Source organism: Drosophila subpulchrella, chromosome 2L, assembly GCF_014743375.2.
Source record: "Drosophila subpulchrella strain 33 F10 #4 breed RU33 chromosome 2L, RU_Dsub_v1.1 Primary Assembly, whole genome shotgun sequence".
NCBI classification, from domain to species: Eukaryota; Metazoa; Arthropoda; class Insecta; order Diptera; family Drosophilidae; genus Drosophila; species Drosophila subpulchrella.
Window position 1 is genome coordinate 8,568,020 of NC_050610.1, and position 14,649 is coordinate 8,582,668.

The 14,649-nt window shown below is 37.7% G+C and overlaps 2 protein-coding genes across 5 annotated transcripts; one reads left to right on the forward strand and one right to left on the reverse strand.

The window, feature by feature from the left end:
- The first annotated feature begins 647 nt into the window (after nt 1–647).
- LOC119547750 (zinc finger protein 724) lies at nt 648–3,491 on the forward strand. The gene is made up of 3 exons (XM_037854746.1): nt 648–783; nt 1,317–2,134; nt 2,202–3,491. Exons 2-3 carry the CDS (start codon nt 1,324–1,326, stop codon nt 3,140–3,142), a joined length of 1,752 nt encoding a protein of 583 aa, XP_037710674.1. The 5' UTR covers nt 648–783; nt 1,317–1,323; the 3' UTR covers nt 3,143–3,491.
- A 65-nt stretch (nt 3,492–3,556) lies between these two features.
- Nucleotides 3,557–6,977, reverse strand: LOC119547751 (calcium uptake protein 1 homolog, mitochondrial). Of its 4 annotated transcripts, none has more exons than XM_037854747.1 (9): nt 6,596–6,977; nt 6,344–6,536; nt 5,358–5,520; nt 5,219–5,256; nt 5,047–5,161; nt 4,830–4,990; nt 4,638–4,646; nt 3,967–4,426; nt 3,557–3,893 (listed from the first exon to the last, which is right to left on the reverse strand). In XM_037854747.1, exons 1-9 carry the CDS (start codon nt 6,877–6,879, stop codon nt 3,739–3,741), a joined length of 1,578 nt encoding a protein of 525 aa, XP_037710675.1. In that variant the 5' UTR covers nt 6,880–6,977; the 3' UTR covers nt 3,557–3,738. The 4 variants fall into 4 exon arrangements, with proteins under 4 accessions (XP_037710675.1, XP_037710676.1, XP_037710679.1 ...); XM_037854748.1 differs by lacking the exon at nt 5,358–5,520 and adding an exon at nt 5,691–5,850; XM_037854751.1 differs by lacking the exons at nt 4,638–4,646; nt 5,358–5,520 and adding an exon at nt 5,691–5,850.
- Between the last annotated feature and the right edge of the window lie 7,672 nt (nt 6,978–14,649).

Genomic DNA, 14,649 nt, shown 5'->3' on the forward strand with positions numbered 1-14,649 from the left:
CACAATATTATAATTTGAAATGCTATCAGATCAATATATAACTAATTAAATGTTCTTACTTTTTACTTGCTGGGTTATTAAGGGTGTGTTTTTATAACACGAAAAATATGATTTATATTTAAATTATAATATATGTACATAATTACTATTTTTTAATACCCCCTATTATTGTCCTGTGCTCCTTACCCCTCACTCGAATCCTGCCTACGCCCATGCCATTGCGAGCAATCTTGAAAATCGTGAGCTGTTGTTGTAGCTCTTGCGCCTGTTGCTCTGTCTGTAATTGTTTTTGTTTTTGCCTTTGTTGTTGGGGCATTTTCTTTGTTTTTCGTATTCCGCTTTTGCGTGGCCCGAAGAAAAATCAAGTTAACACGCAAAGGCTGGGGAGGGGGGCTATTGGGGGGGCTAAGGCTCACGTTGTTCGTGTACCGAAATAAAAGCCTTAAGCGCAGCTCACTTCGCTGTTGTTGTTGTTGTTACTGCAGCTCTGCTCGCTTCGCTGATTCACAGAGCGAGCAGCGCTGCAACAGCGCAGTTGGCGTCGACGGCGACTGAAGCTCGACTTTTGCGGCGATTTGTTGTTTTTGCCGAGAGGTTGCTGCTCGGCAAGCCGCAAATCGCGAATCGCGAATCCAGTTTCTTCTTCACTTCTTCGCACGGCAGACGCCATCGCCGAGCGCACAAATTGCGGATAAAATAAAGAAAAGGAGTGGAGCTTTGGGAAGAGAGGCGCCGCAGATTGCTGAAGAATTCATTCGATCGGGATCTCCTGCTGATCATATGGTTCGTATGCCAGGATCATAAAGAGTTCGTTTCCCTGAACTACACATTGTCTTAGAACTACTGAGTCGTTTAGAAATATACACAGAGGAAAATATAGGTGATCTGACTATCTTTTTTAAGATAGTTTTTCTCTTTCATATGAGCATTTCCACTAAAATAAAAACGGTTTGAATGGTTGTCTCTAAAACCATTTCCATTTTTCGGAACTTTTTTTTCAACTGTCTTAACAAAATAAATATCTCAATCTTTTAGCATTATCCTAAGTAATGGGCATGGTATGACAAAATATTTCATCTGTTCCTTTAAAAATTGTATAACTAATAAGACCATTTGAAAATATATCTTTACATCTATAAACTCTCAATAATGTTGTATTGAAAATATGTTCCAAAATATTTTAACATTATGTTTATTATATTTTATAAATTGTATTTATTATTTTTAAATCAGACTATTTTTAGGTGCGTCCTAAGGCATTCCTTCTTAACATTTCTAAAGAAACCGAAGCTTATATGATTTATTATTTATTTTAGTAACCCCATGGAGGTGTCACGGAATAAGTCATCGTCCTGCGTGGAGTGTTGCAATGACTGTACTCTTATGCCCTGCTGCTCTGCCGCCGCCTGCTGCGATGCTAGCTGCGACGCTAGCTGTGGATTAATCCCCCCCGATCCAGTCCGATATGAGTACCAGGAACCCGAGGAGAATTTTGTCTCAATAGATGATGCGAAAATCAAAGGGTTTCTTTGGAAAATCGCACAGCAACAGCAAGAAAAGGAGTTGGAAATGAAAAGAATCAAGGATCAGGAGAAAAGGGAGAAAAAAGAAAAGGAGCGAAGAGAGGCCGAGGCGCGAAGATACCTAGAGGTAATCGAATTGGATGAAGAGGAGGTTCCATCAGCCAAGGGTTTGATCATCAGCGCAGCCCGGAGCTTAGCACAGTGGAATTCTTCCATAAAAAGGATATCCCCAGATATCGAACTGATTCCTAGACAGGAGCACAGAATTGTTGCAGAAATCGAGCTAAGCGACAGTGATCAGGATCCAAGTAGCGAGGGAGAGGAAGAGGTGAATCTTCCGTCAAATACTGTTCGTTGTATCTTAAACGAACAGGAACAGATGAAAATCCAGAATCAGATTCCCCAGGACCAGGTGATCATTGTGCCCTCTGACCAAGAAGAGGACCAGGAGTCTGAACGTGTGATAAGGAAGAAATCTTCCAACTCACGGAGATCAGCTAAGAGACGTCCTTATGTCAATCGAAGGGGACGCCATCTGTTCGAATGTCCTGACTGCGGGAAGAAAGTGCAATCTAATTACAATCTAAGACGTCACATGATGATACATACAGGTAACAACATCTTAATGTATGGGTAATATATACGTCAACTGATATACTTTTATTTTGGTTCTTCCAGGTGAGCGACCTTTTCCTTGTGATCTATGCGAGCGCCGTTTTCGTGAGTTCAGTGATCTTAAAAAGCATCGTCGGAGGCACTCACATGATCCTCGGTTCATCTGTATGATCTGTCACTTGGGACAACCTTTGGAGCAGGACTCCACTAGGTGTGCGGACTGTGAGAGCAAGAATCTCATGGTGAAACCTCAGCCAGAGGAATTGGGCGAGGGAACTGCGGAGGAGCAGGCTGAGGAGATGGAAGAAGACGAGGATGACCTGGAGGAAGAGGAGGAACCAGAAGAAGAGGAGCAACCACAACGAGTGGCACCACCCACTTTAATGGTTACTCTAATACCACCTATTCTATCTCCACCAGAAAAGGTTTCCCAAACCACCCAGCCAAGTCGACCGCCGCTTCCCCGGAGTTGCAGCAGTGCCAACTCCTCATCTTCCCTGAGCAATGATGGAAATATACCCGGAAAGCCCATAAATCGCAGTCGCAGATCTTATCCCTGCCCTTTATGTCATCGTCCTTTCGGAACTCGTCACAATCTTAAACGCCACTATATGATTCATACTGGAGAGAAGCCTTTTAGCTGCTCCAAGTGCAGGAAACCCTTTAGGGAGTGTTCAACCCTCAAAAAACACATGGTCACTCATATCAGAGATCGGTGGTACAAGTGCTTGAGGTGTCCCTCCAAGTTCAGGGATTATCTGGAATACGCTGATCACAAAACCAGTCATCTAGATCAACTGAGTAGCCAAAAATCTTCCACTTACGAAAGTGAGGATGATGGTGAGAGTTCTGTAGAAGATTGTTTGGAATGCTGCGAGTGTCAGCAGAGATTCACGGAACTAGATGCTTATACGGCACATCTTAAGAAGCACGACCTTGAATTGTACGGAATGAGTGTCGATGATGTGGTGGATGAGGAACAGGAGGACGTGGATGTGGCCTAAACAAAGGCAGGTTTTTGATGTAAGCTTAATTCTGTTGGTTAACTCAACAATTTTTTATCAAAGTGTTGATTAAGAATTTAGAATTCTCGATCTAAATATATATTAAGAAAGTTAAGAACTTATATTCTCCAAAAGTATGGCTCAAAGCTAATATGCAACATCAGAACATTCCCCAAGCAATGTTTAAAATAAATATTCGTTTATTGTTCACACTACTTTGATCAGCCTTTAAGGCCTTCATTATTTGTAGTGTCGAATCACGCGCCATAGTCCACCACGTAAATCATATGATAACTTACAGAACTGAACGATACGCTCCTATTTTACAGAGCCTTATCAATTGTATTTATTTATATATATTATGATATATATTTTTATTAAAAAATAAACGTATTAAGTGCACAAGAGTCGGTGAAATATACAAAATCAATTCATCTTATTTGAAAAACCAGGCTGGGTATCCAACATTTAAGGAGATTGAGCTAAAATCGGTTTATGTAAAGCTAACTACAAAAATAAATAGTAGGAAGCGTAAGCGTAGAAAAATGACTAAGATTGGGGCGCTTGAAGCGGGAGAATCCACAGTGCAACGATCTTTAGATGTCCAGCAGAACGGGTTTTGTTTCCCTGGCGCACTTAAACACCGATCGCATCATTTTTAGGAATCCAGTGTCTTTTGGTTTTTCCAATCCTCGCTGCACACGATTCTTCATAACCGAAATAAACTCCTTGTTGCTGAGTTGGTTGTCGTCTAACAGGGGTGCACAAATGAAAATTTTAGAATTGGGAAACATAAAAATATTCCATTTACATTCCAAACTTACTGTTCTCATCAAAGATGGTAAAGACGACATCGACGACATGATCTGAAAGATTTACCATAGCCACGGTTTTGGCCACATGTTGCAGAGTTTGCTGGTCAATCGAAGCACCGGCAATATGATAGAAAGTCAAGGCAGTATCCACGTCGTTGACGTTGTTCAGAAAATGAAAGAAATCCAGATAATCCTGTTTCGAGATGCCTTTTCCATGATCCCTAAATCTCCTCTTAACTCTCTTTAATTTCTTCTGCTTCTTTTTCAAAGGATATCCAGCGTAGGCCAAAAGGAGCTCGGCGAAATCTGCTTCTGTTATATTTCCATCTTCGTTAGGTTCTTTTCTTTCAAACTCAAGGGACAGAATCTCCTTCTGCAGTTGCTCCTGGAAATCCAGGAACTTTTCAATCGTCAGCTTTTCGTCCATATTGGGTCCAAAGAAATATGTGATTAAAGCCGAGTTTACACCCTAAGGAGAGGATTAACAATAAACGAGTTAGTATTTCATATTGATTAATATTCAACATCAAAAGGTTTAACTTGTGTGCATTGGAGCAGGTGCATCGGTGGATTTCCTACTTAAAAAATGATTCAGTTTAGTTGAGTGAAATTGTGTTTAAATGTTTCAAAATAAATTTGAAAGAGCAAAATAGGTCAATAAGCATTATCACACAAAGTACCTTCAAGGACTGTGAGTACGTCAAAAACAGAGGGAAGTTAAGATTTGATATGTACACAGTTTAGACACGCGTTCAATATATAGGGTCAAAGCCAAAAGACAGAGAATATACAAATATACAAAAGGAATTGTTTTTAGTACGGCTCGAGGTACTCTCTTTTCATATTAATCTAGGAAACCTGAGTTTTATTACCTTAAAGGTGTTTCCCGTATTTGCGTGATCACGATGTCGGGTTCCCATGCTGGTTTGTTGCCTCACCAAAGTGGCCACCATTTCGAATTCCTCGCAATCCACATCGCCGTCTCCATTCAAATCGAACATTCGGAAGGCAATCTCAAAGTGGCGACGGGAAACTTTAAAATAAATATGGTAATTATACTTCATTCGAAGGAACTATTTTTTCACATACTTGATAGCACCGTGAGCAGGAAAATATAATCCGAAAATGTGATCAGTCCATAGGAACCGAGCTTGTAAAAAATGCTGTTCTTCTCCAGGTGGAGATTCAACTGCTCGCCAACAGACTAAAATGATGCATTTTTAAAAGATTGTATTTAACTATGTATGTATTTTAGCCTTACCTTTGGATCATAACGACGATATTGGTCCAGACCCAAGCCTATAAAAAATAATCATTATTGGAAGTCAAGAATTCTCTAAATTCTATGTTTATAAGTTCGCTACAACTAAAGAGTTTCCCTATTGTTTCCTGTCACATACCATCTGGCTGCTTCATGCCGGGCGTCATGCTGGTTAAAAAATCTGTCGGAGTCATGTAGACTTCATGACGATCATCAGCCACAGGCACCTGAATGGTGGCAAAGTAGCGGAACACTTTGTCCGGCGTGGAGAACTGCCGGATACGGTTCTCGTACTCAATTATCTAAGGCAAACGACATTACTTTAGCTTACAAAGATGGCAGGGAACATAAAAACAAAATCAACTTTTCTAAACTCATAATAAGAATCGAACCATCAAGAAACTAAAGCTAACTCAAACTATCCAAAAACTAAATATAAATCTAATAATGGGCATCTGGTTGAGTGATTTACCATCGGGCTGCTTGATTCCCGGATATATGGAGCGTAGGAAATCCTCGGGTGTCATACAGACAATCGTTTGGGTGGCATCCTGTAACCTTACGGTGGCAAAGTACCGGAAAATCTTGTCCGGAGTGGAAAACTGCCGTATGCGGTTTTCATACTCAATGATCTTTGAGGTGGTGTGTTTGTGTTTGACGGTGGGTGTGGATCAAAAATAAGACGGCACAAACATAAAAGTAAAAAAAGAAGATTTTTGTTCAACGTAATATAAGAAATTAAACAATATATTAAAAGATTTATAGGAGGTTTGTTCCGGTTTTCACAACTTTAAAATTACAATTTCACAGAAATTTGTTAATTTCTGTAATAACCCAAAAAATACCTTTTTTCGAATTACAAAGTAAACAATCTGAACTTATTATTAAGTTCATTAATAGTAGATACAACAAATATAAATGTACGTATGTTAGAAGGTTAAAATAGAAATTCCCACTTATTTTCAACTAAAATATAGATGTTATACAAAATTATAGCATGATTTCGAGATAAAGTGGGCAAATCAATTATAAGACTGGGAAAACCGGAATAAAACCGAAATATATAGGACGTTTTACAGAGTCAATAGAAGCAGAGTTATAGAGCGTCGTCAAGCAGCTTTATACCTTCCTCTCGCGGAAACCGACTTTCTCGCGGATCTTCTTGCCCTCGTGCAGGTGGAGATCGGAACCACCTTCCTCATCCTCGCCGTCCTCGGATTCGGAATCGGATGACTTCTCCTCTCCATTAACGCCGGCCGCCGACGAGGGACGTTGTCCAGCATCGGCGTCCACTTTTGGCAACAGCAGACGCTTCACTCTAAAAATAGATTCCAAAATTGTGACTGCGGAAAATAGTTTATTGGTTGGTCAACTCACTTGCCCCAATCCATGACCGATATGAGGAACAAGCTCAGGATGAACATATGGAAGTACTTTGTCACATTGGGCGTCTTCTCCTCCTGATGGCCAAATCGCTTGTGGCCCCTAATTTGCGTCAGACTTAAATTGACACTCGATTTGGTCAGATCCTGATGGCTATTTTGGTTGCACAAAGTGGAGGCCAAGGCGATTGGCGCTGGATTTTGCAGTATATTGAAGGTCCTTGGCCTGGACAAGGCAGTCAACGCCTGGCGCGTCACCAGGAATCGCAGCACGGACATTTTCGTTATCCTGTTTCACTCGTTTTTTATAATTCTTCTATAGTTTTACTTGTTTTTATGCGCATTTTTTTGGCAATGTTTTAGTGTTACCGGAGACTTAAAACTGAAAAATACCAACTTTTGCAGGTGCGTGGACCCTTTGTTTACATTTCATGTCAGATGTTTTTGTAACCACAAATAACATAAGTTATTAAAATTTGCATAGAATTATTATTATTATTATTAATTATATATAGATTATCTTTAAAAAACATACGTAACATTTAACTGCCTTGTATTTTCTTTCGAACTAGTATTTTTCTTCTACTGATATTGAGCAAACAAATATTTATTTTATCGTGTATAAACGGGGTTTACTCAGTAATCTCCGGGGTCAGATTTCGGGTAGAAATAGGTATAAAAGTTATCTGAACGTCAATTTACCAAACTATGTGCTATATATTTCTCATTTCAGTTAATAAATTATTTTATAACTATTTACTTATAATATATATTACTAAACCTAATGATTCCCTAATTATAAGAAGCTGATGAGCCACTCTGCTTTCTTGATATCAAAAATTTGTCATAGTGCAAACAATTTATTTTCGACATCCCAAAAACGCCAAACAACCTAAGTGGTATTATTCTTGGTATTTTTCCGGTATAAAGCATTCAGCATTTGTCCACATGTCACTTTTACGGCACTATTAAGCCGGCTATGAAAACAATCTGAGTGAAAAATGTATCTGTAAAGTATCTCTAGTTATTGACCGAAAAATGTAAGAATTTAGTTGCAAGTACCCTTCAGTTTTGGAGTGGGCTCGGGGTGACATGTCAGTTCTGCAGTAGGCTCGGGGTGACTTGTCAGATGGTAAAAAGCTGTTCAGCCTAAAACGCTGTGCCGCTGTTGATGTCAGAAGAGAAGTCGGTGCAGCGTAGAAGACTGCCGACAATCGCGGTCGGGCAACAAAGAGAGGCAGTCTGTTAAAATGTATTAAAATATTTAAGACACTTTAATATTAACATTTTTAAAAAATTCATTTTGAATTTTTTACTCAAGGAGTAAAAAATATATAGTCGGATAGAAAGAATATAAGTGCAGTTGCACGCGCCAACAGCAAAAAGAAAACAAAGGAAATCAAGTAAAGGGGTTAGAAAAAGACTTGGTGCATTTTGTTTGAGTTATTAAAAAAGAAGCAGGCTTCAAACGGTCCTTTAACAGAAAACCTAAATAACACAATTAAATTAAAGTGAAGTAAAAAGTAAATAAAAATGTATGTATTTTAAATTCTATATTTTCATAAGTGAAAACTCAAGAAATATTTTGAATTTCACAAGTGATTTCACGTGATAGTGATTTCACGTGGTAGTGATTTCACGTGGTAAAACTCATCGGAAATATTCTGATTTTCACAACTGATTTCTCGTGGGACGTGTCACCTACAGATGACAGGCCATACGACAAATGAGTATAGGGAACAAGTGAAATCACGAGTTACCTTCACTTGTGAAAAAGCGGACATCCCATACATTGTCTATATGGAGTGTCACTTGTTCTTCACGCGTGCAAGCTGACATGTCACACGTTATTCACAAGGTGATTCTCGAGTGAAACTTTATTTTCGGAACTAAAGGGTATGTATAAGAACTAATGTGGTGTGCATCGACAACTCAGAATGCAAATCAAATTTTTCATTTCAGGGCAAAGACAACCATTTTTACAAAAAACAAAAAATGGCTGACCCTATAATTGGGAATAAATTTTGTTAAAATGTTTTACATTACTTCTAAGAAGTTATTGGCTATAGCGTGTGCTAAGAAATTGTTGTCAAAAAAAATACGTGATGTATCAAACATTTTGAAGACATCCGACTACCAACTAAAAAGAGATGATATGGAAGAACATTTGGTGATGATGACTTTCAAATGCAAGTGTTTCCGAAGCCCGAGGCCTTTTGTAGGGAATACTAGTCTTGGGGACAAGCAGGACAATGTAAAGTCTCTATCCGGGTTTGTGCACCAAACTGCACAATTGTATCCAACGCTGGAAATCTTTTTCAAACAAACGGAGGATGAGGTCTGTGTTTGTTCGGAAGTGTCTCGCACGCCGAAATTGGCAAAAGTCTTCGTGCATTGGGGACACTTCTGCGGGGCTCTGCGCTTATCACAAAACATTTATCTATACCAAATAAAATAAAGGTCAACAAATAAATTTCTGTCTGCGTCTAAAGATTGTTTGGTTATTTTTATTTTGGTTAAACAAAAATGTATACACCTTTTTCTATTGTTTTGGTTTGTTTGGTTAACAAAAATGTTTTTTCATGGCCAAAATGGTGGTTATTGTAAGAACTTAGTAAACAAAACCATAGGATTTTGTAAATGTATGGAATTACTCATATCCTATAACATATTGTCTTTAATGCAGAACACGGATATTATATTTGATTATTTAAATTGCTTTGCTTAGGATAAAAATAAATTTACAAATTTACATTGGTATGTCTAGGCTAAGAATATAATGGTTTGAAACTAAGCTAATTTTATGGCAGTACTTGATACATGGTCCAAAGCTGAACTGTGCGATCATATTTTTATAGTATAAGACTTATACCCTTGCATTATTATTAATTAATTAAATGAAAATGAATTATTTTAATATTTTAGATATTTTAATTTTAGTATATTAAAATCTAAGAACAAAATCATACAGCTGTCATAAGAACCATCCATTTCCGTCAACACTTGTACTACCCTAGTTCAGCGCCATTATGCTTTTGTCCAGCTGTCAGTCACACTTTGAGTCGCGTAAGACAGAGGCGCAAAAAGTGTGTGCTTTTCAAATTTACCTATTTTTACCGTCTCCAAGAAGTTTACTTGAAAGAATCACACCTCTGCTTAACACCGGATAAATTTAATCTAATTGCCCGCACGCACGCACTTTAAACACCATTAATCAATCAAAATGAATCAATCAGGCAATGCAATTACACCCACACTTGCTGTGATGTGGAGTATGGTTGCATTGGCCATCGCGTGGTTTGAACAATTTGAAATTCCGAATGCGTAAAAAATGGGAGAAAAAAGAATAAAAGGCGGAAGAAAATGGAAGGCTTGCAGCAGGTGAGATCTCACCTACCTGAAGTTTTGATTTATGTTGCACACGCCCCAATTGTCCGAATCGCTGACGTATTTATTAAGCAATACTTATTTATCGCTTTTCGCTAATGATAGTGTTTGAATCAACATGCTGCAAGCCAATTTCTTTGCTTTTGTTCGCCAATTAGGAATATAATATATATGAGAAATGAAAAATTTAAAAAAAAAATCATATATTTTTGTTAGACGGAATAGTTTCTTATTATTGATATTAATCTTGTCTAAAGTTTATCCGATTTAGTAAGAGTATTATTAAAAGAAAGTTCTTATACTACCAATGTGTTTGGTAATTTAGCATAATTTTAAAAAGTTGTAAAATCTTTATGGAAAAGATACAAGTCCCAACCATCTACTTGATTTCGATTCCTTAAATATACCTATGCAAAGATGTACCTTTTTTAAATTTAAGCAAAACTTTTAGAATCGCTTTTACATACTTAATTTTTGTCTTTTTTAAAAAGTACTGCCAAGGATTTCTCTGATATGCTCTAATTACCATTGGATTTTTAAATTGCCCCCTTCCGAACTGAAACAATTAAATCGGCATAAGAGTTGGACACGATACGATACTAAAATTCCGAAACTCGTGCGACTGGCTGGGCTTCTTAATTAAATCACTTCGATCCGTTCGCAATGCTTCATTTGCAATTTGTTGGAATTAGAATGGAGATCTGGCCAACGACCAACTGCCACCGCTTGATTAGCATTTTGCAAATTAATTTCTCATTAGCAACAATTTCAAATAATTGGAAGTGCATACGCAATGAGTGCGTAATGACCAGTCTAGAAAATGGTCAGCTCATTTTAGGTATCCCTAACCCCCCTTTCTACCCATGCCCATGGCCCGGAAATTGTTTGTCGATTGGCCTTTGGAGGCAACCCAATAATGGAGCCAAACAACTTTTATCAGTTAGCCGGGCTGTAGGGCCCGCTAAATCAATGCAATTAATGTCACTTCCTCTGCATTTAATGTCTATGTTTTCAGTAATCGTCGTTGGCGCCATTAGGCCTCGATATCTGCGCCTGTCTTCTCAGCCAGTTCTCCCAGCCTGTTAACCGGTTTGCGATTCCACAATTCTGCATCACCACTGAGAAAAAAGAAGGGTACTTTTAAGACCTTTCTCAAAATTATTAACCATATAACTTATTTAAAAAAATGGTTAAGTATTACTATGCTATAGAAATGTTGAATAAAAATAGGTGTTATTTCACAACCCATATAAGGTTTGTAATATAATTTTATTGTGCATCAATAGGTTATCATACGAATTTATATAATAAAATTATTATACGGTTATATTTTAATTTTTATAATTAGCTTACAAATATTTAATGAAAGTGTATTTCGAGGAGACAACAGGTCTTAATATCAAGTCGTCGGTTTTGCTCATGTTAATGTTAATGATGGCGAGGACTGTGAGTGGGGGCTTTTGTTTTGGTTCGGGAATGTCTTCAATTGATAGTGGCTAAAATGAGTTGGTCATTTGAAGCCTGTCCCTAAAGTGGGTTAGATAAAGGGATTTTCTATGTGCTAACGAGGATGGTTTAATATGACAGCAATGATTAGTGTTGGGAATATATTATTAGTATACAGAGCTGCAACTTGTGTAATTATATAATATTACCAGCTCCTGAATGAGCTTTGATTTTTTATAAAAATTAAAAAAGACTCTTTGCAGATGCTATCAAAATGTTACATTTCTATACATTTGTTTCACCTTTGCTGCTGCTAATAAAATTGATTTAATTAAAGATATGAACGCAGTCTGGCCTTTCCACCGTTAGTCCCATGTTTGCAATCCATGTTCAAAGTTGGATGTAAGCCCACTTTGGTTCGTGTTTATATAGATTCCCATGCAATATCTGGTCACGCCATCTTACTGCTTTATTTGCATGTATGTAGCTTCCTTTTTTTTATGGCTTTATTAGACTTTCAAATGCAGTTTCCTTAGTTAAACGTTTATCAGATGTCTATATAAGGTAGTTTAACACTCGATGAGTTCTTCAAATTTTCTAAAAGTTGGGGTGGTGGGCTAATGCTAAAGCAATTAGCTTTCGTTGTTTTCTTGTGTTGAAACCATTCCTTTGGCTCCATCCGTTGCTCCTTTTGGCAAGCAATTGATTTACGCTTTACTACGCAAGTTCTAAAGGATATGTGAAGGGAGGGGAAGGAGCAGACAAGCCATTAGCAAGGATCCAAGTACAAACACACAAATTGGCACACATTTTGCATGGGACTTAGAGGACACTTTGTGGGGGCCGAGTTTGCCAGCCTTATAGGCAAACAGACAGGGTCAAGAAACTACATGTTTTTATTATCTCTCTTATCTGAGTTGGAAATGTTTTTAAAAATAAAACGAAATTTTTGAAGATGAAAATGTTTTCATTCTGCTTGAATCAAGTTGAAATGGCGGTGCTTACATTTTATATCTCAATAACTAAACTATTAGTACAGTCATTAGTGTATACTTATTAAAACGTTGTTAAATAAAATCAATTAAAATATTCTCCTCTCACCAAGTCGTTCTTATATTGAGAACATTGATACCAAAATGTACTTACACGGTTTTAAAGAACGTAGTTAATGTCAATAACACTTGTTGCATTTAAGAAACTATAGCCCTAATATTTTAACCCCAGTTGTAACTTAGACCTTTGAATAAGCAGTCCTTGACTGCTGCCAAAGACCTTTGTCAATAGCAAACCCACACATGGCAAAAAAGGAGCCGAATGGGTATGGAGTCGTGGATTTTGCAGGGGCTATGGGGGATATAGTAGGGGATATTGGAGTGGATATACAGGAGGAAAAGGTGAACACACGCACACAGGGAAGAGCATCAAAGAGCTTTTAATTAATCAAGAGGCAATCCACTTTGGCGTTTGAGAACTTTGGCCAATATGCCAATACCAATTGGGAGTAAGTCAACTTACCTTCTAGCTGTCTCTTTCGGTTTTAGTGTTTCGATCTCTTTCTGATTTAGTGCCCTGTCTCCTACCGTTGGTCTTAGCCTTTACCTTGGCCATTTCAGTTTATTTGTCCTTGTTTTTCCGGAAAACTCCAAACTCTTGCATTTTCCCCTACATGCATTTATTGATCGGTTTCTTTGCCAGAACCTTTTTCATTTTGTTTCAGAGCGCTTTGTTGATGTCACTTAGTCGACTAGATGAGCCACCCTAATTTGACAGCCAAACAATATTTGATTAAACCAGTGGGTTGCAGATTTTATGGCATTATTTACAGGGCTAGTAACTGGGTTACTCTTTTTCTGATTTAACAACCTAAGCTACGGGGGTGCTTTAAAAGAAAATTTAAAAATTTTGTAACACTAAAAGAAGTTGGTAAAATGTAGGAAGGTAATATGACAATGTATGTTGTTTTACTAATAAAAAATAAACGAATTCGTTTAAAAATCCATAAAAAAAGAAATGTAACATATACATTATAAAATGTCTAAAGCTTTGCCATTTATTTGCAAAGACTTGCTAATAAAGTACATTGGAGTTCCTAAACGCATTAGTTGCAAACAAATTAAAAACTTTTGGCGCATTAACTCAATGACTCGAAACTCCATGCCGCCAAAGTAAAGTCTTTAAAAATTAAACACGCGCAACAAAGAGCCGCTTAAAAAGTTTTAGCCAAACAAAAAATGGGGTGGCGGAAAGTGAGCGTGTTTTAATTTGTATTTACTCGACATAAAACAAAAAAAACATCCGAGAACAGGAGCTAAGCATTTTGAGGGCGTTTAAACCGGGAATGTTAAGGTGGCTTGAGGACATGTGGCTTGTGCAAATATTTTTGCTTAATTAGTCCACACGACCAACTTCAGAAAAAGGCTCAACATTTGCTTAAAAGCGTGTGAAAAGTTCCAAGCTCATTTTATAAAATAAACAAATTCACTTAATTACATTCAGGCATCATGCGCGATTCGTTTTTCATTTCATTCTCCGCAGAGAAATTGGTAAAAATTTAAAACCGAAGTGAAAAGAATCAAAATGCTTCCCACTTAAAATCAGAATTACCTTTTCATGCCTTCATTTAACTATGGACAGGAATGCTGATATATTTTTAATTTCATCAATTCGATTAACAATAAAGACTCACAAAGGCAAGAAATCAAAAGAGAGAAAAATGCAATCACGCAGAAAATATTTGCATATGCCAATACCCCCGAAACTCAACAGTCTTTCCCCCTTTTTCCGACCGGAAACGGATGTAAACAATGGCCAGAGACCCGTCGCAAAAAGGCAAAAGGCCCCCGCAGTTTCCTCCTCCCTCACGAAATAGAGTCAAAAGCGTTCCAATAAAAATGCACCGAACAATAACGGAAAAAGCTGAAAACTCAAAAAAAAAAAGAAAAACAAAACAGCGCCAAAGAAATAAGTCAAGCCAGAAAAGAAGAAGTGCCCCGCCATTGATGATGAAAAATCGAAAATGGATGCTCGTTTTTGGATTGCCCGTCCATTGTTGTTCGGTGAGCGGAACTTTAAAAAAAGTGGGGAAAAATTGGAATGAAAATGCTGAGAACAAAAAAGGAAAACGGGTTGCACGCGGCGAAAAAGGCTAACTATCCTGGAAGGGGGTATTGAAAACTATATGATGACTAAAGAAATGTGTGCGCGAGCGCCATTGTT

Bases quoted from the DNA above. Each gene is read 5' to 3' on its own strand.
- LOC119547750 (XM_037854746.1), top strand. From the start codon at position 1,324: ATGGAGGTGTCACGGAATAAGTCATCGTCCTGCGTGGAGTGTTGCAAT. The intron at 2,135-2,201 runs GTAACAACATCT...TGGTTCTTCCAG, and splicing joins TCACATGATGATACATACAG to GTGAGCGACCTTTTCCTTGT.
- LOC119547751 (XM_037854747.1), bottom strand. From the start codon at position 6,879: ATGTCCGTGCTGCGATTCCTGGTGACGCGCCAGGCGTTGACTGCCTTG. The intron at 6,537-6,595 runs GTGAGTTGACCA...ATCTATTTTTAG, and splicing joins TCGGTCATGGATTGGGGCAA to AGTGAAGCGTCTGCTGTTGC. The intron at 5,521-6,343 runs GTATAAAGCTGC...CGTTTGCCTTAG, and splicing joins TCGGTTTCCGCGAGAGGAAG to ATAATTGAGTACGAGAACCG.